This window comes from Microcebus murinus, chromosome 4 (genome assembly GCF_040939455.1).
Source record: "Microcebus murinus isolate Inina chromosome 4, M.murinus_Inina_mat1.0, whole genome shotgun sequence".
In the NCBI taxonomy this organism is placed as follows: domain Eukaryota; kingdom Metazoa; phylum Chordata; class Mammalia; order Primates; family Cheirogaleidae; genus Microcebus; species Microcebus murinus.
In genome coordinates, this window is record NC_134107.1 from 76,867,093 (window position 1) to 76,891,573 (window position 24,481).

The 24,481-nt window shown below is 42.7% G+C and overlaps 1 protein-coding gene across 3 annotated transcripts in view; it reads left to right on the top strand.

Moving 5' to 3' along the window:
• AMOTL1 (angiomotin like 1) overlaps positions 1-24,481 on the top strand; it is a 171,462-nt gene that overhangs the window by 130,708 nt on the left and 16,273 nt on the right. For all 3 annotated transcript variants that reach the window (XM_076002448.1, XM_076002449.1, XM_076002450.1), the window contains 2 exons: positions 15,344-15,489; positions 18,810-18,959. In XM_076002448.1, the coding sequence (XP_075858563.1) occupies positions 15,344-15,489; positions 18,810-18,959 (296 nt within the window). The remainder of the gene's footprint in view (positions 1-15,343; positions 15,490-18,809; positions 18,960-24,481) is intronic.

The following is a 24,481-nucleotide window of genomic DNA, read 5'->3' on the forward strand; positions in this document are numbered from 1 at the left end:
GTTTATAAAATACATTTATTCTACAACACTTCACCCTGCTGTCTTGCATCTGTTTTAGCACTCACCTTCTCTGGAAGGAGCTGCCAACTTTCAGGGTAGGGGAATGGGCTGTGTTCCCAAAGAATGCCTGTGTGGTTTACTGAGCCTGGCTGAATTTGGAAAGCAGAGCATGTGAGTGCTTAAGCCCACTTGATCAACCTTGACAGGCAGTGCTGAGAAGCTCCACGCCTACATGACAACCAGAAGCGCACACAGTCTAGTCTGCAGGGCATCTGTTTATGTTCAATCACATCTTCTCCCCAAGTGTGAAAATTAATGTTACTCAATTTAGGCTCAAATTAGGCTTTGATTTGCCGTGCTTAAAGAATGCCGCTGATTGAAGAACTGTCTCTTGGTCCTGTGTTGGTGTCTGGTCTCTAACAACTGAACATGGGTTATGATTTTCACATTGTTGGTTTTAAAATTATTTATTTGCTTGGCTTTCCTGTTATAAGGCTGAAAAATCAAGCACATTAAACTTTTTTATGGTCCACATTCCTTTCACTGAATAGCTAGATAAATGAATGGAGTAAACAAACTGACAATCTTACTGAAATCCATTTGCATTTCATGTGGCATTGGGGAACCCTCACTTTCCCTAATAAGTCGGAACCAGAATACCCACATTCAGGCCTCAGCTTCAGTGGCAGTTGCTAAGTACTTCCTGAGATAGGGGTGGGGAACCTGCAGCCTTGGGTGGGGAACATGTGGACTTCTGGATCCTTTTGGCTGAATCCAAATTTTACAGAACAAATCCTTTTAATAAAGCACCATGTGCTTTTTCTTTTGTAAATAGTCATCACACCTGTAAAATAAGTAACTGTTTGGATAATCATTTTCTTCTGTCTTCCCTCACTAAGCAGTGCATACCTTACAGGAAGAGGCTCTGTCTGTCACCCTCCCATTGTAGTCCCAACTCATTGCATTTCCAGAACCTGGCACAGTGCCTGGCACCTAGAGGCATTTAATAAATATTTGCTGGGTATCGAATGAAATAATCATCATTCTCATTTATTCAAACAAATAGTTATAGGCTACCTACTACGAACTAGCTGTGTTCTAGACCACAAGTCAGCAAACTGTTTCTGTTAAGGGCCAGATGGTAAATATTTCAGGTTTTGAGGGCTGCAGTTACTCAGCGCTATCCCTGTAGCCCAAAAGCCACAATAGATGATCCATAGACAAATGAGCATGGCTATGTTCCAGTAAAACCTTATTTACAAAAACAGGCCGCAGGCTGGATTTGGCCAAGTTGTACTTTGCTGAACTCAGTTCTAAGCACTAGTCATGCAAAGGGAAGAAGAAGAGGGAACTCTAACAAAAGGAGAAAATACTGAAGGAGGATGCAAAATAAAGAACTTCAAAAGTATTCCCTAGATCTTACTTTGTAAATTGCCTTAATTTATAAATTAAGATATAATTGTTATTTTCTTTCTTAATCCCATATCAAGGGAGCATGATTATTATCATTTTAGAAAAACTGAGAAAGCTGAGACACACAGAAACGCAGTCACAAATCTTAGTTACCCAGTGAGGATTCAGAATTAGCTAATGATGGAGCCAGGGGTGGGCAAGACTAACCCTGTGTTTAGCCATGATGGTTAATTGCCTGGATAGCAGGGTCTTGGGGCTGCCTCTCCCAGTGGTTCCATGAGTTCCTACCATTAAGCATCTACTGTGAGATGATGTCTGTAGATCTGGATATCAGGTTTGGAGAGTACCTTAAAGGTTACAAGTCTGGTTACCAGCAATGTGTGCAGCCTCTAACCCACAGCCCAGTAAGTGGCCATCTGATGGCTGCTATGAGTGACCATGTCTTCCAAGGCCACGGATCTGCTGGTTAGAAGTTTATCCACAGGTGGAGTGGTAGGTCTGCTCCCTGGTTCTGGTCAGGCCAGCCTGGGTGTGGTCATGTAACAATTGTAACAGCTGCCAACACTAATGGAGCACTTACTGTGAGCCAGGCACTGTGCTAGCTGTCTCTTTTAATCCTCCAGACCACCCTTGCCGGGTAGGTATTGCGGGTATTTTACACATGATGTCACTGAGGCACAAGAGGTAAAGTAACTTGTTCATGGTCAAGTTACATGGCTGGTAAGTGGAACAGACAGGTTTTGAAGCCAGGTCATAACAGTTTCTGGAGCCCAAACCCAAACAAGACTGCCATGGGGAAGCTTCCTTCTGTGGACCAGAGGAGCAGATGTTGGAATGTGAGAAGTTACAGTGTTGGATTCCCAGTGATTTTAGAGCTTGTTAGTGTAGCATCCACTTTTTACAAAGAAGAAACTGCAACCAAGAGGCATCAAGTGTTTAATGGCTAAGCCATGACTATTAATAGAATTGGGATGTCCTTTATCTTACTTTTTCCTTTCCAGAAGGGCAACTCTGTCTGCTCTGGAGTTGACTGAAGATTTCACATTTTTACCCTGAGAAGAATCCTGGATAATAAATGAACAAAATTCTTATGCTAGAAGTCTTATTTGGTTGCAAATTATTTAGCCCAGTATTGTGATTTAATACTAATGTACTCAGATCCTCTCAAGTGAGTTCCAATGACTGGAGTTATTAATAACATTCTGTGCGTCTGGCTTCCACATCTATCTTTGAACTAGAGCCAATTATAATAAAAGGCCTTGTTTGATAATCCAGCATACCATCTCTTCACATACTACTCCCCCAAATTTATTTTGTTGAGATCAGAATAGAGCTTAGAGTCTTAAAAAAAAGTTTTCTCAAAATGCCTGTGAAATCAAACTTTTTATTCTCTGGATGATAAAAATAAAATATGCAGAATACAATGAGTAACTCTGTGATGTGGTTTCTTACAATTAGTTTTTGAAACTATTTTTAGTTCATGAATTATAGTGAGAGCCTACAGCTGTATCTTAATGGCATCAGAGAATTTTGAGGGGATGAAGTGTTTTAAGTCCAGAAAATTTGGTCTTAGACTATTAAAAATAAGCTTGCATCTGTTACTAATTTTCTTTTTGCTTACAAAGACTGTGGTTTGATAGAAAGAAGAGAAAAAAAGGATCTGTTCAAAGCATGATACAACAATGACAGTGGGAGGGGTTGCAGAGGTGAAAGGAAGGGAGAAAATAAATTGCAGGCAACACATTTTCTCCTTCCTGAGCAATCCTAGTGTAAACCACTTCTTGCCCCACATACAACAATTTCCACAGCATAAACTTCTGTCTTTGGCGTAGTCTTTAGGTGTTAAGCCATATCTGCCATTCAAAGGGACCATTTTAAGAAGTTTTATATATTATATAAATATATATATGTAAATATATTATATATTATAATAATAATGCTTTAATTAGTGCCTTAATTATTAAATGTTATGTGTATACCTTGTTAAAATATAGGTATACATATATTATATATACCTATATTTGTTTTAATTGAAATATTATTTAGATATAATGAAACTTATACATTTACGTGTACAGTTTGATGAAATGTAACAATTGTCACAATCGAGATGTAAAACTTATATAGCCAGTATGGCTCTTCCTTTCCTGTCTGAATGAGTTGGCACTCCCCACCAGCATCTGTCTGCTTATGTTCACATTTTAGTACCTGCAGATCATTGCTGTTTATATAATATTATGTCCAGATTCTATGGTTGTTTTCTGTGTGAGGAGCCAAATTGTACCTGGATTTAGAAGTGTCTGTTGTTTATCTTTTTATATTAAAAAAAAAGAGATGGCAAAAAAGCACTTCTCTTGTGGTTATAGAAAGCTTAAGTCTTCAGGTTTGGTTGATAATTGATTCACGAATATGTGTGTAGTCAAAACCAAATGCCCTGTGCATCCTATATTTATGTGGCATTATTCATTTGTCATTATGCTGTCAGCAGTGATACAGAAGTAGCAGTACATTTTTATTTCAAGTAAAACAGAATAGAGTGGAAGGTTGAAAAATACATTTGGAAGCTGAGCTGGATGAATGGGTGTCTAGTCAATTAATCAAGTTTGCAAACAACATATGTAATAAACTTAGGTGGATTTTAAAAAAACAAAACTGTGAATTATGCCTAAATGTGTAAGCACAATTTCTAGAAGTAAAATACAATATAAAGAATGACTAGCTTAGAGAAAATTATATTTAAGAGAACTTTCACAGGTATTCAAATTAATCTTTCACTAAATCATATCTGATATTTTTTTGGTGCTTCAAACTCATGGTGGAGCCTGAATATCAAAAAGCAGTAGCTAAATCATAAAAATAATAAAAATTGAGTATGTTAAGACCAAAACATGTTGTTTTCCTACATTAAACCAGTAGAAGATTTTGTGGTTAGGCTTTATGATTTTGCAGTGATAAGTATTCAAAAACTATTTTAAAGAGTCTGAATTTGATGATATACCAATAGCATCCTCTTATTCAATAAGCTGTTGTCCTATCTCTTCACATATCAAACACTTCAGTTATCTTAGATCTTTAAAATCCTGCAAAGATCGAAGGATTTAGATACACTGTGAAGTAAGCCCCATAAGAAGGGAGTAGTCAGACACACATCAGACACTGGACCCAGAGTATAAGGCAGATACAATAAGGACTCAATAGAGAACTAGCTACTTGCCACCCTCCCCCCCCAAAAAAGATAGTGGGGGAGAAGTCTGTAGCCTTTAGGGTGGGCCTTGAAAAGCAATTCGTATTTTAGAGGAATTTTGCTGCATAGTACTGTGTAAATGGGAAAAATTTTAATTTTCTTTTAGACTTGAGAACAAAATTTGAATAAACCAATCACACTTCAGGCTTTACCCCATTTTCCCATAATGATCCATCTATCCAAAAGATTTCTTCCCCACATTTTAATAACAACCATTTCCATGAATCTTTGTCTTTTTCGTGATGACTAAACCAGTGGCTTTCCAACTCAACTCTTGTTCAAAAAGAAAGCTTTCTTGGAACCCCTATTTGTGAAATGCACAATAGCTGAAGAGATGTCTGGCTGAGACATCTTCAGAACTCCTCTCCTTCCTGCTTACCTAATATCCCTTCTGTCCCCTCCCCCTTCCTTCTCTCTTTCCCAGGGCTTTGCAGAACAGAGTTTGGTTTGAACTACTGTTCTTAATTTTCCTTATTACAGAAGTCATTGAAAAACACGTCACTCTCTCAGCCATTTAAAACAAACCCTGTGTTTGTTAATAGAGCTACTTAACTGCCCACGCACAGCCTATGTCTCCAGTTGCCTGGCAGAGCCGTGGCAATCTGCACTATAGTACAGGGGCGGCAGAAAACTGAAGACCCTTCCCTGAAATAACAAGGTTCCTTACCCAAGAAACCTTATCAGCAAATTTTAAAAAGACAACAAAAAATCAAACCAGTCACTAAAAAGGTCAGCATTATATTATTCTTTTTTAAAAATCATTATGGGTACATAATAGTTGTCTATCTTTATAGGGTCCATGTGATGTTTTGATACAGGCATACAGTGTGAGTTAATCAAATCAGGGTAATTAAGATATCCATTGCCTCAGGCATTTAACATTTCTTTGTATTAGGAACATTCCAGTTTCACTCTTCTAGTTATTTTAAAGTATACCCTAACCTATTGTTGATTGTAGTCACTTTGCTGAGCTTTCATTTATTGTTCATTCTAACTATCTAATTATATTTTTGCAGTTTTATTTACCCACTATATCTCCCATTCCCCACTATCCGTCCTAGCCTCTGAAACCATCATCTACTCTCTGTCTCCATGAGATGAATTGTTGTAGTGTTTAGCTCCCACATATAAGTGAGAACATGCAAGATTTGTCTTTCTGTGCTTGGCTTATTTCACTTAACATAATGTTCTCCAGTTCCATCCATGTTGTTGCAAATGGCAGGATTTCATTCCTTTTGTGGCTATGTAATATACCATTGTGTATATGGCCTACAATTGTTTTATCCATTCATCCATTGATGGACACTTAGGTTGATTCCAAATCTTGGCTATTATGAATAGTGCTGCAGTAAACATGGGAGTGCAGATATCTTTTCACTATACTGAATTTTTTTTCCATTCATGAATTAATGTGTAGCTTTAAAAAGTAGATTATCTTTCATGTTGTTTTGCATCAAGGAAGCCTCATGTGAATAGACCACTCTTATGGGATGTAAACAGTGCTCTTTTTGGATTATAATTTTGGGATCTCTTTCGGGATTTATCAGTTTGACTCTGAAACTGGGGTGAGGAGGTGTGGGCAGATGTTAAGAAGGGGCCCCTCAGTGTGGAATATCTTTGAGGCAAAATGAACCTTAATACGTTTATAGATAGTGAAGTAAATGAAGAAATACCTTCCTGTTGTCTTTCCACTCCCATAACCTCAGAAAAAAGAAATTAAGAAATTACTTTTTGGTGTCAACAAGGATTTCGATGTCCCTTGGAATAGAATTCTCTCCAACATCTGTTGAATATTATAAGATATAGTGCCAGGGAACTTGTGGTTGAGGGGTCCTTGAGGAAGAAGAGCCAGGAGGGGAAATATTAGTAGAGCATAATGTGGCAGGCAGTTATTTGGACATCTTTTAATAAGAAGAGTTTATTTCAGCAGCACTTGGGAGAAGTTTCTATTTGCCATAGTTGATACCATTGGTGCTGGTCAGCATCATCCTAAACTGGAGAAAGGGAGTAGAAGTAGTAGAAAGAAAGAAGAGAGAGTGTCCTAGTGATCTTTTCATTACAAAAAGATAAATCCACTTGAGCTAGCTTAAGCACAAATAAGAGGACTATGTGTTGAATATATGTAAGTGTGTACTGGAGCCTACATGCAGGGAGTGCAGGCCGGCCTCCCAAGGGTTAGGACTGAAAAATCTGTGAGAAGCGGGTATAGTCTGTATTTGTGATTCTATGTTTGTCTGCATGCGTCTGTTTCCCTCTCTCTCTCTTGCCATAGTTTCTCTTTCACCTTTCTGTATGCATCTGCTTGGTTCTTTGTTCTCTACATTGTGGCTTTTTCTGTTTCTCCCAACCACATGCCAGAATCTGGCTGCCCAGCCTGAGCTAGGTTGCCCATTTGTGCCACTATCACCACCTCTCCCAGGTTCCCATGTACAAATTCCCAAATGAGAGACTATGATTGGACTCACTTGGGTCAAGTGGCCCTTCAGGTCTCATCAGCTCTCAAATGGGAGTGGTGAGTAGAGGTGGATGAGAAGGGTTTTTAAATGCAGATGTGGCTGCTTGTCAGAACTTATCCCTGTGGATGGATGGTTGTAGAAGACGGCTCTTGGAAATGAGGCATTAGCTGGGCAGATACCGTGAAAGTTGTCTACTTTATAGAGAATTCCAGGTTGGGAAGCATTTGCCTCTTGCATACCTTCTACCACTGAACATTCAGGGCTGGGCAAGGGGTTTGGGTGAGGTACAGAGGTCCTGGGCACTGTTGGACACATCTCCCCTCTACCTCTTTACCCAGCCTCTCCTCTTCCTGTGGCCTTTTGTCTGGCAATGTACTTTAAGTACTCTTCTTTCAGAGAGTCCCAGAGACTACTCCTAAAATCAGTCATTCAGTGAAGGTTTGTTTGGATTGTGCCTACCTCCGCTTCCTTCTTTAACTTTGTTCCCACCAACTCCTCTTCCCACATCCAAGGCATCAAGACCCTTCCTTGAGAAGTTCCAGAAGTTCCAAGACACCTGACTATCCAGAAGCAGGTGCCAAATGGGCTAGTTGTGCATCATTATGGGAGCATTTAGAATTTGGAGCTTGAACAGAATTAACTCAGGTTATTTTTATGCCTTTACACACACACACACACACACACACATGCATGTACACACACACACCAGGTTAGATCTAAACCCCCCAAATCTAGTCTGTTTAGGATCAAACCTTGGTTATAGCCAAAAGAGAAGAACACTGTCTTAGTCCATTTTCTGCTGCTATAACAATACCACAGATGAGGTAATTTATGAGCAATAGAAGTTTATTTGTCAGAAGATTGAGCTGTGAGTTAAAAACAGAAACAGAAGTTTATTTGGTTCACAGTTCTGGAGGCTGGGACATCCAAGAGTATGGCACCAGCATTTGTCAAGGGCCTCGTTCTGCATTATTTCTTGGTGGAAGGGTGGAAGGTGCAAGTGAACCCATGAGACAGAGATTCAGACAGAACTCATTCTTTTATGAAGAGCCCCTTCCCATGATAACTTACTACTCCTGTGACAGCACCATTAATTCATTCATAAGGGCAGAGCCCTCATGGCCTAATTGCCTCTCAAAGGCCCACCTTTTAATACTGTTACAATGGGGATTAAGTTTCTAACACATAAAATGTGGGGGACACATTCAACCCGTAGTAAACACCCATCTTTTACCTACCAAGCAGTCCAGTGGCTTAGTCACCGCTTGGTCAAGCTGGCAGTAGTTGGACTCCTCCATCTCTCTAGCTCTATAGGGATTAGGGAAAAACTCAGCGAAACCCTAGAAATTAATTCCTACCTAAGAAAGGCTGTGTTACAGGTTTGCTCTCCTTGTGAGCTCCAGCCGTAAGTGGGAGCCCTGAATTAAAAAATTACAGCACAGCACTGGGTGCCCTGACACTTCCACTGACTGACGCCACACATATACCCCACCCTCAGAATTATTAACAGAAGTTCCTAGGGCCCAGCATCCTATGGTTCAGGCAGTTAAGCTTAGTGCTCAAATAGTAATCCCAGAAACAGTTTCATCAGGCTGTCTACTTTGCACCTTACCCAGAACCAGCAAAGGAGAAGGGTAAGACAGGAATGGAGCATCTTTGAGCCATTGGGCCCAGTTCTAGTTTCCATACACTTCCATTCATTCCCCAAGCAAGGGAGACTAACCCATGGATAGAGGTGTGAGTGGGAATACAATTTGACTTTGTGCAAGTATCATAGCTCGTTTTGCTTTAGTTTTCTCATTTGTCAAAAGGAGCTGAGGTGAGGATTAAATGAGGTTCTGTTGTAGAGCTCTCGGCACAGTGGTTGGGACATGTTAAGTGCCCAGGAATATATGTTACCTTCTGTTGTCATTTATCAAGTCTCTATTAAGTACCAAAGCCCGAGGTAGGCATTTTACCGATAGTCATTTTAATCTTCAACAACAATCCTGCAAAATCAATCTTGATAATTTCATGTGAGGAGATGGAATCTCAGGGAAGTCAAGTCGCGTGTCCAAGGTGAACTGCTATGTGAATGAAGGTGCCAGAATCAAACCAGGTCAGCCTGGCCACAAAGCCTGTGCCATCTCTGTGGTTTCGAGAGTAAACAGTATGTGAGCAGACACCCTTCTGTGTAAATGGGACCAGAGCCATCAGGCTAAACAACTCCCTACACCACGCAGTTCAGGGTAATTCATATCCACTGAGTAAACAAACCATTCTAGGCAAGAATTCCCTTGTGTCAACTTGCCTGTTCTAGGAATTCTCAGTATATATGTTGGAGCCCAACCAAAAATTCGGCATGAGTCTTATCTTTTTTGTGATCCCCCCTAAGGGGCTTAGCCAATAATAAACTAAAGGACTTTCCCATGAGGTGGTTGCACCCACGGGGCTCTCCCTTGTAAAGGATGACTTTTTGGAACGACTCTGCTACATGTCAGAGTCCCATATCTCCAAGAAGTCAGGGAGCATAGCTAACCCCCATTGTAGGCTCACTGCCTTGACACCCCTCTTCTGCCCCATAGTCTGAAAGAGCTCTCTCCTCTTTGTTTTCGTGGTACCCCTGCAAGCATCTGTGAGAGCACCTTGTCACATTGCCATTGCTGTGTCCTTACCTCTCTTCCCACCAGAGGGAGAGCAGAATGCTACGTCCTACTCACCTTGGAGCCCTGGAATTTATCACACTTTTCCTTGAACAACAATAATTTCAGTGTTATCATAATTGACACTAAGTAAGTACCTACTATATGCCTTTTGAAGTAGGTACTGTTGTGATACTTTAAAGGTGGCAAAGAAACTGAAACAAAAAGAAGTTTGTTTGCTTCCAGAGTTACAAAACCATAAGTGGTGGAGCTGGATATGAACCCAGGCAATTTGATTCTAGAACCCTGCTTTTAACCCGTACTCTGTAATGCCTCCATGTAGTAGATGCTTAATTGATTAATATTTGTAAATGGATATACATGTGAATGTCATTGCTGTGTTTTGAGAAGGATGACATGACCTGTGACATATTAAATCTGTGCCATAATGAGCTATGTTGTAATGAAGTTCTTGTATTATTTGGCTTCTGTTATTCTGTAGTTCACGTCTATTCATGCTTGCAGAGGGGAGGCAGTGCAGGGCTGTGTTTGTAAGCATGCTTTCGATAGAAAAGCAACTTCTGTCTCTACCATTGGTGAGCATCACTTCTGTGGGCAAGTTACTCATCTTTTCTTAGTGTCATTTTTCTCAACTGGAAAGTAGGAATTATAATGGTGCCTACCTCATATAATAAACTTAAGAATAAATGAAATAATGTGTCCTGGAACACAGTATTCATTCAAACACATGAGCAGATATTGTTATTACTATTGTCATGAATGTTGTTTTTAAAACTTTATAATCAAGAGCACTACTTCCTATCAATGGACAAAGAGTCCCGAGCCAGTGTGATATATATATATATTATAATATATAATATTGCTGCAGACTGAAGTCGAAAGTCACCAAACTCAGAACAGAGACCTTTCAACCCATGAGTTTCAGAGTTCTTCAGAACATTCCAAAACTAATGCAGCCTTCGTCCAAAATCCACATCTTTGTCCTGTAGTGTATGCTGTATGGTTAAGGGAGACTGGGCAGAGGAGGGACCCAGGGGTGTCCATGGTCAGTACCAGCCATCTGATGAGTAGTGGCTTCTAGGTGAGCAGTCAGTCTGAAGGTCAAGTGGACAGGTATGTAACAAAGTCTGTTAGGAGATCATGAGAACACTGAATACCTAATAGCTAACAAGAGTCGCGAAGTATTGTTCAGTTGGCATTGAACTTGGCACACACTGGAGACTTATTCATTCATGCAACAATATTTTTGAGCCAGGCACTCTTGTAGGCTCAGGGAATCAATAGTGATCAAAACAGGTAAAGTCCGGAATAAGCAGATCTTTTTAGACTTTATAATATGCATCATTTTCATTCACAGAGTCATCATAACACTGTGATGTAGATAATACCATTTCCATTTGTCAGATGAGGAGTGAGGCTCAGAGAGGTTAAATACCTTGTGTAAGGCTTCATAACTGGAAAGTGGTGAACCTAGGATTTGAATCTTGGTCTTTGTGATACTAAAGTCCATTCTTTAGCCGCAATGTGATACTGCATATCAAGGAAATAGCAAATGCTGGGATTGTGTGCATGTGTGTGCGCGCACGCACGCGTGTGTCAGAAGGGAGGGACATGTGTTAATTCAGAATTCTATCCAAGTAGCTGTCATTCTAACAGAGCAGTAATTGTGATCACCATCGATTGGCAAAACACAAGATGCTTTGGTTGTGACTTCTATTCTTGAGCTCAGTCTATCATTTTATTGCTTTGGATCAAAATCAATATGTACTTGGCTGCTCTCAACAGAGAGAAGAACTTTTATACTTAGGTTGATAACTAGGTAGAGGCTTTGAGACCTAGTGGTTCATTCCCAGACATGCCTGCTTCGTAACTCCTGGACAAGGAGCCTGAACAGTGCCAGCGGGCACCATGCCCGTGGAGATGGTATCCAAACCCAGGGAGTGCTCAGACTTTGTTCAGAAAGAGTGAAATGCTATGGTCCCTCCAGAGCTGGGGGAGCTGGTGGCGGAGGTAGCTAGTGGTCTGCTGACTCCTTTGTTTAGGACTCTTGCTTGCATCTTTTCCGTGAATTGGGAAGGAAATTTCAGAGGCAGCATTTCAAATGCCACTGAAAGAAAGAAAGAAAGGGCAGGGCAATTGGTCACTGAAGTGGGGCATAAAGAGCCCAAAAGCCCACTGCTCTGCTCTGGATCAGGATCTTGGTGACCTCATTTGGTTTCTAGGGTATGCTGTTGTTTCTATGAAGCACAGCCACGTCTTAGCTTTACAGGTCTGCTCCTTCACTCTGTCAGTTCAGAAGCTGTTCCATTGTTCTCTGATCTCATCAACATAATTCCGCAGTGCAAGGTCGCGCTGTCAAGTGGGAAGGACTTTGTGGTGGGACATCAGGAGACCCAGTTTCAGGCCCTGGCTCTGCCCCAGCTTGCAGGGGGACCCTGGACAAGTGCTTTTAGCTCCTCTGGGCTTTACTTTTCACACATATGAAGCCAAAGGAGGAGAACTGGATGTTGATGTTGCCTGTGATCCCTTCTGGCTCTGAAGCTGTGAGATTGCCATCTGATACTTGCAGCCTTACGGTGTCTTCTTAATTTTCATGCTCTGCACAGGGAGAACTGTGAAACACTGAAGAAGGAAATAGCAGAAGATGTAAACAGGTAGAAGAATGTACTATGCTCATGGGTTGGCAGAATCAACATTGTTAAAATGTCTACACTGCCCAAAGTGACCTGCAGAGTCAATGCAATCCCTATCAAAATACCATCATCATTTTTCACAGATATAGAAAAAATAATTTTGTGCTTTGTATGGAATCAGAGAAGACACCCTATAGCAAAATCAATCCTAGGCAATAAAAACAAAATAGGAGGTATCAATTTACCAGACTTCAAACTATACTACAAGGCTATAGTAACTAAAACAACTTGTGATTGGCACAAGAACAGGGACATTGACAAGTAGAACAGAACCGAGAATCCAGATATAAAACCCTCCTCATATAGCCAACTAATCTTTGACAAAGCAGACAAAAACATACACTGGGGAAAATAATCCTTATTCAATAAATGGTGTTGGGAAAACTGGATAGCCACATGTAGAGGACTGAAACAAGACCCACACCTTTCACCTCTCACAAAAATCAACTCATGCTGGGTAACAGACTTGAACATTAAATGTGAAACTATTAGAATTCTAGAGGAAAACGTTGGACTCTTCTAGACATTGGCCTAGGCAAAGAAAGAATTTATGAAGAAGACCCCAAAGGCAATCACAGCAGCAACAAAAATAAATAAGTGGGACCTGATCAAATTAAAAAGCTTCTGCACAGCCAAAGAAACCTTCAAGAGAGCAAACAGACAACCCACAGAATGGGAGAAAATTTTCACAAGCTACACATCCGGTAAAGGGCTGATAAGTAGAATTTATTTAGAACTCAGGAAAATCAGCAAGGAAAAATCAAACAACCCTATCAAAAAATGAGCAAAGGACATGAACATAAATTTTTCAAAAGAAGACAGAATATGAAAAAATGTTCAACATCTCTAATCATCAAGGAAATGCAAATCAAACTGCGATGAGATATCACCTATCTCCAGTAAGAATGGCCTTTATGAAAAAGTCCCCAAACAATAAATGTTGGCGTGGATGCGGAGAGAGAGGAACATTCCTACACTGCTGGTGGGACTGCAAACTAGTTCAACCTCTGTGGAAAGCAATATGGAGATACCTCAAAGCGATACAAGTAGATCTACCATTTGATCCAGCAATTCCACTACTGGGCATCTACCTAAAAGATCAAAAGTCACTTTATGAAAAAGACAACTGCACTCGAATGTTTATATAGCAGCACAATTCACAGTTGCAAAGCTGTAGAAACAACCCAAGTGCCCATCAATTCATGAGTGGATTAATAAAATATGGTATATGTATACCATGGAGTACTATTCAGCTTTAAGAAACAATGGTGATATAGCCCCTCTTGTATTTTCCTGGTTAGAGCTGGAACCCATTTATTAAGTGAAGTATCTCAAGAATGGAAAAACAAGCATCACATGTACTCACCATCAAATGGTATTAATGGATCAACACCTAAATGGACATATAGGGATAACATTTATTGGGTGTCGGGCAGGTGGGAGGTGTGGAGGAGGGGATGGGTATATACAAACACAATGTGTGAGATGTGCAGCGTTTGGGGGATGGTCACGCTTGAAGCTCTGACTCGAGGGGGGGGGCAAGGGCAATATACATAACCTTAACATTTGTACCCTCATAATATGCTGAAATAAAAAAAAGATTTTCTGCCCCTTTAGTGCATCATTCTTTCCATTGCTTTAAAGCCCATAGTGCTGGTTTTGAATGTCTGATAGCTATTTGTTAAATTAGTGAATAACTATAGGAAGAATAATGAATGAATGCAACCACTGTCAACATGCTAGTGTCACTTCCAGGCTCGGGATCTCCATATTTCAGTATGGGTTGCTGGGAGGATTGAGATAACTAGGATGGAGCATTGCAGTGGTGTGGGCACATGGAAATCCGTTTCTAACTACCATTGCCACTGCTGCTGTTACAACTCTATGCCTCATTTTCCATAAATACGAAATAGTGTTCATATAATTTTGTAACCATCTGTTCTCAATAATGAAGATTTTTTATATGTCACTAATAGTCTCTTCTTTAATATTAATAGCTGCATCCTTTTCTATTGCAGAGTTGACAGTAGTTTGTTTAACCAGTCCCTTTCTCTTATATATAACATTTGTTCAACTTTTTCCATCTTAGAAGCAACATATTTAAATATTCTAATTATTTTTAAAAGATAATGCTTTTGTCACAGGAAAAATGTTTTCAACAAGAAATACTCGTCTCATGGCACTTCTCATCTACCCTGCCTGTTAAGCTAAAATGGTAAAGAAGTCTGTGTAGGAAGGTGAATACAGTAACTGAGGACCCACAGTTTGGCTGACCACACACAGAAACTCAGTGTTCAGTTACATTGTCACTGAGTGGGAGGAAAGCAGCTTTCCTCAATCCAAAGCATTGCTCCTTTCCTGTCTGGAACAGGACTAGGGGAAAATGTGGGGCCAGGGCATATGGGAAGAGGATCCAGCCAGAGACTGGAGGCCTGGGCTTGAAGCTCCTGTCTGCTGTTCGGCCCCAGGCGAAGAGCTTACCTCTCTGGACCTTGGTTTATGGTTCTATGCATGGGAATATTAGTAGCAGTATTAATATCACAGGCTTGGAAGATGGAAGCAGGGGAGGTTGTGAGCATAAAATGAAATAGCAGGTACAAGATTAATTGGAAGCTTGAAAGTCAGTGTTGTAGAGAAGCGGGTTGTTGAGAGCACAGGGTCACTAGTTCTATGTGTACTCCTCCTCTCTGGAACGTATCTGTAGTTAACAGTGGTTTCTGAGAAAATCCTTACCGTATCCACCATCACTGTTAAGTGGGAGCAAAAGCAGCAACTCAATCCTCTACTATTTGCATGGCTTTTTATTTTTAATCCTTGCCAGATGTAGACCTGGCAGTGAGCCCAGAAAGTGAGCACTTTCGGATAGAGGTGGTTTTCTTCTTGTCCCCCTTCTAGACAAAGAATTTTTGAAGGAAAAGGAGAAGTTAGAAATGGAGCTAGCAGCAGTGCGGACTGCGAGTGAGGACCATCGCAGACACATCGAGATCCTGGACCAGGCTCTGAGCAACGCCCAGGCGAGGGTCATCAAGCTGGAAGAGGAGGTGAGACCGGGCGGTAGGGACTGGGGGTGGGGGCAGAGCCCAGGGGGTCTCCACATGCTTTTCCTAACCCAGCTGCTTTAATCAGAGCCAATTTCAAGGAATCGGAATAGGGGAGGGATGTGGGAAATCTCCCAAATAAAAATGAACAAAAACAGACTTTATCTATCCCAGAGCCAGGCAAAGTATGAAAGGCACATGTGAGTGCCATCAGCAAAGGGCTCGCCCTCCGACTGAAGCCCAGCCTACGGTTCCCTGCTTGGCCGGTGTCCAGGGCTGGAAATAAATAGAAGGCCTGGAGACCACGGGTGCCTGCAGAGAAAAGAGACGAACGATCTTTAAAAAATAGTTCCAATGCTGTGTCTTTGGATTCTCAATTGCTCAGAAAAAGGCAAAAGTCTTCTGATGGGGGTGGGGTGGAGGTGGTGTTCCGCAGCTCTGTCTCCAGTTTCCAGAAGTTGGCTCAGCCGTGTGGTGATCCCCCCATCCAGGAAATTGTGGTTCCACTCAAGCATTACAGGTTGAGTAGTTTCTGATGAAATCAACCTTTTCGCCTAAGTTTTGTGAGGTAGACTTTCCCGTTAAGCCTGACTGAGGAATTAGAGTGACCATTTCTGAGGCCCAGGCTAGGGGTTCAAGGCTGCAGATGGAGAGGCAGAAAAGGCAGGAGGTCTAGCTGGGCAGATAGGAGCCTGCTGCCTGCACCTCCCAGCTTCCTGGGGTGGCGTCAGGTGCCTCTGTTTTGGGGGCTGAAGAAGCTTAACTGAGATAGTCTCCATAAAGTACTTAGCTGGGTACTTGGCACAAAGAAAGCAGTACTGTTATTAATCCAACTGTCGTCCCTTCAGAAAACATCTCCCGATGCTGGGTAACTCGGATGTCTCAGCAAACTTCAGCAGCAAGGATAAAGCTACTAAAGAGGAAGATATGTTAAGTAAACAAAGACGTTGCCTGTTAGAAGCCTTTGAAACCCCACAAGTTCTGTGTAGAAACTGCAATTTTAATATTAGCTTGAGAATGCAGCCCCACAGTACCTTCCTTGTCACCACTAAGGAACTTATTCAATGTGAAAATGTCCACCACAGAAAGTGACCTCAGCCCCTAGAGACAGGAGGTCCGTCCGAGCAGGGAGGCAAGGGCTCCTCAGTGTTGTCATCACTGAAACCACCTCCATGTGTGGAATGGAGATTTGTGATTTGCAAAATCTTTTAGTTTTAATATTTCTATTAAAGTAAAAATTAGCTGTGAGCTCCTTGAAGATAGGTCCTTTATAATCACCACTATGGGTCTTTTCTTGACATTTTATTTATATAAAATCTTCGGTTGGTTGAATGTAGCCTCTCCAAAATGCCTCATGTGTCTGGCTTCCAATATCACTCCTTGTTCATATTAAAGTTTCTTTTGAACAGCCTTAATTCAGTTCAGACACTGAGTGCCTCCCATAATTTACCACAGTGGCTAGGAACAGACTCTAGAGCGAGATTGCTGTCACTGAGAACCCTGGCTCCATCAGCTGTGTGACCTTGAGCAAGTCACTTAACCTTCAAGAGTTTTCTCATCTCTTCAATGGAAATTATATAGGACTTTACCTCTTACTGTTACTGGGAGGATTAAAGGAGATAATGCATATAAAGTAAATGCTTGGCATGGTAGTGCTCTGAAAATGTTGGCTGATATAATTACTCTTATTAATCCTCCCCATCATGATATATGCCTTGCTAGACTTAAGGTTAATACAAAGATAAAGGAGACAGATTCATGCCTTTAAGGATCTTGTAGTTTCTTAAGGGTAATAGTAATTCATTCATTTAACAAATTCTACTGAGTGCCTACTGGAGGTAGGGCATTATTCCAGGTATTGGAGACACACTGTTCACACTGCCCAGCAGGGACCAAAATAGATAAATTTCATGCTGCAAATGTTCTGGTGGCTACACACTCAGAAAACTGGATACAGTGGAGCATATAGTAAGTGGTGGATGAACAGTATAACACAAAATATTTGATCAGATGACACTTCTAGGAAGCACAGAAACTTGTACTTAGGTCCTAGAATCTGTTGAACTGAGCAATCAGAGGGCCAGATGAAATTCAGTCCCAACAGCAGATAGAGAAAAGTCTGGAAAGTTGCTCCTTGAAAGGTCAGAAGCATCTCCATTTGAGTCCAGTGGCTTGAGGTAGGACAGGATGTAGGCATAACTCACGGCAGTGCTGCCTGCTAAATTAGAAACTGCACTTAGCAGCAAGCTCTCAAATCACCGGCGTGTTCCAACTTGCCAGTGTAAGCATGGGCTGAACTCAGGATTGAATCGCCTGCAAGGCATCTGCATAGCCAGGTGCAGAATGACAGGAATAGCGTCTGGTGTCTTCTCACCCAGGACCAGAGCAAGTAAATGCTAGATTTTTGGCACCAGCCAATTCCCAGAAAGTTAGAAATGTGCCCAGGATTTATGAACATAGGCCAAACTCCTAATTGGAAGAAACCAAAGTCTGAGGATAAGAGTTTGAAGTTGTTCCATACTTGGTGTGATATTTATTTGTTTGAGCTTTAATTTCCATCTCCTCAGTTATTGTGGTGTTTGAGTATTCATTATGCCCTTCCTGTCTCTTCAGGGCTGTCAACTGCTCATCTGGAAGGGAATTTGAAATCTTAAGGAGAAAGTTACTTTGTAAATATCTATAATAAATTTTTGTATGCATTCAAACATACACAAATGGGTACACATGCATGCATGTATACATTCATAAATATTTTATTAAAAGAGTAGTTTATATTTATTATAGAAAATTTGAAAAATACAGAAAAGAATAAAAAAGTTGTTTTGTCATACAGAAAAACATGATTAATGTGTTAAATATTTCCTTCCAGTCTTTGGTTCATGGATAACTAGGTAGATAGGCAGGCAGACAGAAGTTGTGATAATGTTGTATATATGTTTTGGTTCTGGATTTTTCATTTAACATTATAAAATAAGCATTTCTTTATGATATTAAAACTATTAACCTCATTTCCATTGCCTGTGAATGTAGTAATCGTTAAGCAGTAAGCAAGCGTTGAGCTCAAAGCTGTACAGATTACCAAAGGCAGGTGCCCCAGAGAGGTCTTCAGTTCCAAACATCTGAGCCATTTGCGGTGTAGCTGCTGGTCTCTGTGTAAATGTTTTCTGTCCCAGCACACCTGCGGGACAGAAGCAGGGTGGCGGAAGGTACCCGCACCTGTGGTTTAAATGGGATCCCCAGCTAATCTGACCCTGTGACCTCCACCCCAGTTTTGAGAATCACTGGGCTAAATTCTGTGCTGTTTTCTCCTCTTCTCCACTCAGCTACGAGAGAAGCAAGCATACGTGGAGAAAGTTGAGAAGCTGCAGCAGGCCCTGACCCAGCTCCAGTCTGCGTGTGAGAAGCGGGAGCAGATGGAGCGGAGGCTGCGGACCTGGCTGGAGAGGGAGCTGGACGCGCTGAGGACGCAGCAGGTGAGGGTCTGGGCGTGGGCCGGCAGAGGAATCAGATGTGTTCATTCAGCGGACATGCGGGGCATCCGCCGAGGGCCAGGCACTGTGGTCTGCGTGGAGGATGCAGAGGGAAACGGTCTCCTGTCCTCAGTGGGCCCCACAGCGACCAGCGGAGGAGTTGAGTCATCCACTCACTGTGCAGTGACAGACGTCCTCACACAGAGAAAGCAGTCACTGACCTGGGGCCAGGGAGAGGGGAGTGCAGCTTTAGACACTTCGCAGAGGAGGCCTTTTGAGCGGGACTTTGAAAGCTGAGTTTCTCGGGCCGTCGGGAGCAAGAACATCAGAGCTGGAGGGAGGGTATGTGTGGAGGAGAGGGCTGTGAAACCGTATGGCGAGTCCAGGCGGCGGGGTGCAGCTAGCTAGGGGAGGATGCCAAGGAGGTGGCTGGTGAGCAGGCAAAGGCCAGTTCGTGGAGGGCGTTTGGTCACGTGGAGAGGTGGGGCTTTCTCCTGTGGGCCACGGAGCACCAGCTGCTGGGGGGGCGTTTATGCTGGAGAGAAATATGGTGCAAGGAGTCGGGGAGGTGTCTCCCGTGGTGTCAGGGGACCGTCGGAGGGTGGATGTTGAAGTCAGAAGCCAGCCTGAAGGCTGTCAGAGCAGTCTCGGGTGTTGTGACAGTGGGAACCCTTGGAGGACTGGAGGCAAGGGCTATAAGGGAGTGAAATTAGCAGGATGTGATGCAGAGGTCAAGGAGAGGAAGGAGTTCAGGACCATCCCCCCAAAATAATATTAGCCATAAGCTGCTATCCCTTCTGTCTTCCCTTGTCTGCTGATGATATAACTCAGCTGTAAGCACAGAGTGAAGCATCCAGGGGCCATGTGTGCCACACAGGCAGGAGGAAGACTGGTCGGAGGCTCCTGGCTCCAGGCAGCCTGTCCATCATCAGCCAGCGTGCTGGGCAGAGCCTCTTATGCAGCTGATGAAGGGTGTGCTCTAAATTAGGATACCAGGGAGACGCTAGGCAGGGCTCCATGGAATTATCTACCGGATAGGGCATAGTGGCTGTGGTTGAAACACTTAAAAACACTTGAAGGCATGCACTCAGGCCAGCTCAGCCCTCTTGCAGGGCAGGCCCGTGCAGTTCCCTCTGGGTGTGTGCACTTGGCTGGGGAAGGAGGTATTAGTGAGATTGCCCAGAAAACTAAAAAACCCACCCCAGCCTCCCACCATGTTGGCTTAGTTGATAGCTCGTACGGAAGGGTGGGTCTGCCTCTGGACTTCTGATATTTACATTCCGTGCCACATTTCCTAGCACTGGAGTTACGCCCTTCAGCTGTTCTCTGTCACTCAGTTCTTGAGATCTCAGCTTTCTCAACTTGCGGGGCAGGGCTTCCCTGGTTCCAGGTATAGTCCTGGCACACGGCAGACACTTACAAGTCTTTGGCTGACCAAATGGACACATCTCAATTCTTAGGGCAAAAAAGAATGTTCTTTTCCAGTTAATGCCATCCACCTCCTAGAGTTAGATTACTTCTCCTTGGTGGTCTGTTTGGAGGTCAGCCAACGAGATCTCCAAACCAGACTGTGAAACTAGACTCAACTCCATTACCCTTAGTGCGTATCAAGAAGAAGAAACATGGCCGGGTGTGGAGACTCACACCTGTAATCCTAGCTCTCTGGGAGGCCGAGGCGGGAGGATCACTCAAGATCAGGAGTTCAAAACCAGCCAGAGTGAGACCCCGTTTCTACTAAAAAAATAGAAATTAATTGGCCCACTAAAAATATATAGAAAAATTAGCTGGGCTTAGTGGCGCATGCCTGTAGTCCCAGCTACTTGGGAGGCTGAGGCAAGAGGATTGCTTGAGCCCAGGAGTCTGAGGTTGCTGTGAGCTAGGCTGACGCCATGGCACTCTAGCCCAGGCAACAGAGTGAGACTGTCTCGGAAAAAAAAAAAGAAGAAGAAGAAGAAAAAACATGAAATTAGAATTATTTGAAAAATATCTTAATTGCCACAGAAGGCAATTCACCATATGCACACTCACCCACATTTTTTTCCTCAGACGGGCAAAAACAACATTCCCGCTGTGCGTGAAGGCTGCTGACAAATTTGTGCACCAGTGAGGGACAGAAATTTCAGAGTTGAGGCTCTCCAGGGAAATTACTCAGCTTGCATTTTGGATTTGTCTTTGGGAGCTGATAGCAGGCCCAGCTGCGTATGGCTGACATGAGACTGAAGAGGGAGACAGTCTTTAAATAGCACTGTGATGCTCACCATCTCCTTCAAAACAGTATTACACTTTGGTTTTGGTTTTGTTTTTGTTTTTGTTTTTGTTTTTAATGAGAACATTAATCCATCGCCTGTGATGTGAAATACACTCAGGAATTTTCCTGTTGCTCTACGTACTCATCAAAAACATAAGTCCAGGTTGAATATGCCTTATCCGAAATGCTTGGGAATAGAAGTGTTCAGATTTTGGATTTTTGTATTTGGGATCCTCAACCTGTATTTTTTTTCTTTAATATTTGTTTGTTTTCTAATTTTACCAGTGAGCACATATGATCTTATAGCCAGAAAAGGAAAAACATGTTATGACAAAAAAAAAATGCACCCAAAAAATCTTGAGTTTTTCACTAGCTCCACATGACAGATACTATAAAGGATAAAGTTGGGTCAAATTCACATCTGGAGAAGAAGCTCAGCTGTGTCCTGACCTCAGTTTATGAGCAGAGCCTGTGGGCTGGTGCAGGAGGTAGCTCCACTTGCCTCACGAGGACAGAGTCATCTGAGGAACTTGGCCTCTTGCGAAAAGGGTGTCCAGGACCTCTCTGATCTCCCCCCCCCTTCATTCACCATCAGGCAGCTCATGCGTGTGCCTGCCCCTTCTTGGCACAGACGTGGGCAGCCCCGGAAAGGCCAAGCCCTTCCCCATCCCCTGTGTCAAAGAGGCATTTATCTGACCCCTTTAGAAAGCACACTGAGGTCACGCTATCACAAGGCCCCTGGTCACCTCTACCCTCAACCAAATAGTAAGACCAACCATACTGCCTTGTCACTTCCCACAGGGCATTATTCTTTGAGAGAGTAGCTTAGAGAACTTGTTGAATCACCCCATGAAAAGGCTCTGCCCATAGACTGAGGCCAGGACACAGCTGAGCCTCTTCATCTAGCCCCCTCCAACACAGAGTCCTGGGTGAGGGGCCCTGGACCCTTAGAAGGGTGGGTACACTGGGGATGAGCAGATTGGCATGGAATCATGTACTGATTCGGAGCATGGGCTCTAGGGTTAGACCAACCAGGGCTGAATCCTGCCTCCTCCTACCAGAAAAGCAGCCTTGGGTAAGTAATCTTTCTGAGCCTCTACTTCTTGTCTGTAAAGTGAGGCAGATAAATTATATTTATCTCATGCTTGTAACTACAAACAAGAAAGTCTGCACAAAGTGCTTATCAGAGCACATTACACTTAGCAATTTACTAAGGAAGAATAGCTGTCATTGTTGTTCATATTCCCATCATTTCCCGCAGTCATTTGAAGGCTTTGGGCATTCTTGATGTCCTCTCCCCAGTTCTCCCGTTAATCCTGCTACTCTAGCCCCATTGAAAAAAATGTTGAAAGAAATGTGGCTGATTAAAGAGGGGGCTGGAGAGAGAAAGATAGGTCAGGACAATAGAACTAGCAGAAAAGAGAAGCTCTCAATGAACAATTCCTGTTATTATAAGGAACCTCTCCTCTACCATGGGAGCTGAAGTAGTATTCCAATTTCATTGGAAACTGGGAGAGAAGTGAAAGAGAAATAAAAATATAAGAGGGAGGGGACTTTACATTTTTAAGAACTCGCAATTTCATCTTCTTTACAGATAGCTCAAAGTAAGTTTCACGTCTTCCACAGTAGTCCTGTAAAATAGAAGAGAGAAAGTTCTTGAACAATGTTCTTGAAAAGGAAAGTGAGGCACAGGGAAGTTAAGGGGCCAGCCATGTAGCTGATTTGGACACTCGTCACGTGTGAGCACACTGAGTGCAGCGATGTTACCTGTTTTGCTCACTGTCGCATCCCCGGCACACGGTATGAGCCCGGTGAATACTGGTTGACTTGCTAGCTGAGTGGGCGGCAGAGGCCGCCCACCTGCCCCTCAATCTGTTTTTCTGGCTGGCACGCTTACCCATTGGACCATGCTGCCTCTGTACCCTTGAATGCTGACATTCATGCATTTGTTTAAATAACTCTTAATGACCTGAATTAGGGGAGCTGTGAAGAGTTGTCATGATCTCATGTGAGGTCAAGAGGATTCTGCAAAAATAAGCCAGCTGAGATGGTAACAGACGGGATTTAGATAGAAACTGACAAGCATAGATGGCAGCTTAGTGAGGCTGTGGGAGCTTTTTCTTGGAAAGTTTCTAAAAATAGGGGAGCTTCTCATCTAGGTGGACCAGTTCATTTGTCCTCTTGCCTGAGTCCGGGTGCCTGGCCAGATGGGGTCAGTGACTTCCTGCGTAGGTCAGGTGAGGACAGCCAAGTGCTTGACACTGTGTTCTTACTTAAATGTTGGTCACTGGCAAGCTTCCACTTGCTAGAATAATTTATATTTGTGGCTATAAACAATTGAATAGAAACATATGGTTTACAAAAAGGCCCATAGGCCTGTTGTTCTCTCTGGTAGGACGAGATTCCATTAGTGTAGCTCAAATGCCCAGCTGCTGCTGTGGATAATTCCTCAATCCTTTTCTTAATCCAGGGCATTATGTGGTTCTGGGTATAGTGTTCACATAGCTCTCACCTTGCACCCAGCTCTGCATTTTAAATTTGCAATCACTGGAAAACAAGAGGGGAATGTGCATCTAAGGGACGTAGAATAACTAAGATGAAATCATTCTCCCCTCAGGTGCGAAGGAGCCTGGCTCACGCTAGGTAGGACTGGGCCCCTAGCCCTGAGACCCCAGCATGACCCATCTCCACTGCTGGTCTGAAGTCAGAACCTCCTCAAAACTCCACTGTCTTCTATGCCATGCTCTTTGGAGGAATTAGTGTCCCTAAGTTAAAGGAAAAAACCTGAAGTATGACTATTTCAGTTTGTGAGCAATCCAGATAACAACCACTTTTTTTCTCTTACTGATGAAAAGGGCTGAAAAGTGAGCTTGCCTTGCATTCAATGTCTTCTGCTTTCATAGGCATGATCTACTTTGATTCTCACTCTCAGACCGGTGTAGGGTGGGTACTCATACCTCCTTTCCCAGACTTGCAGCTAAGGAGCCTGCAAGTTAGGGCATCACCCACTTCTTTTGCCTTTCCATTTTTTCCCCCTGGCTTCGGGGAAACAAACAACTGGAATCGCTTGCTTGAATTCTGGAGAAAGTGTCCTAGACCAGGAGGCCACGGCTTAATTCCTGTTCTTGCTTTAGGTATAAATTAACTGCATTAGACAAGCTGCTTCTTGTCATGCAAACGCCATGAGCTGTGGAGCCAGGCAGGTCCGGGTTTGAACCCTGACCCTGCTACTGATTGGCTGACAGACATCGGTCCATTCATTTAACCTCTCGGAAAC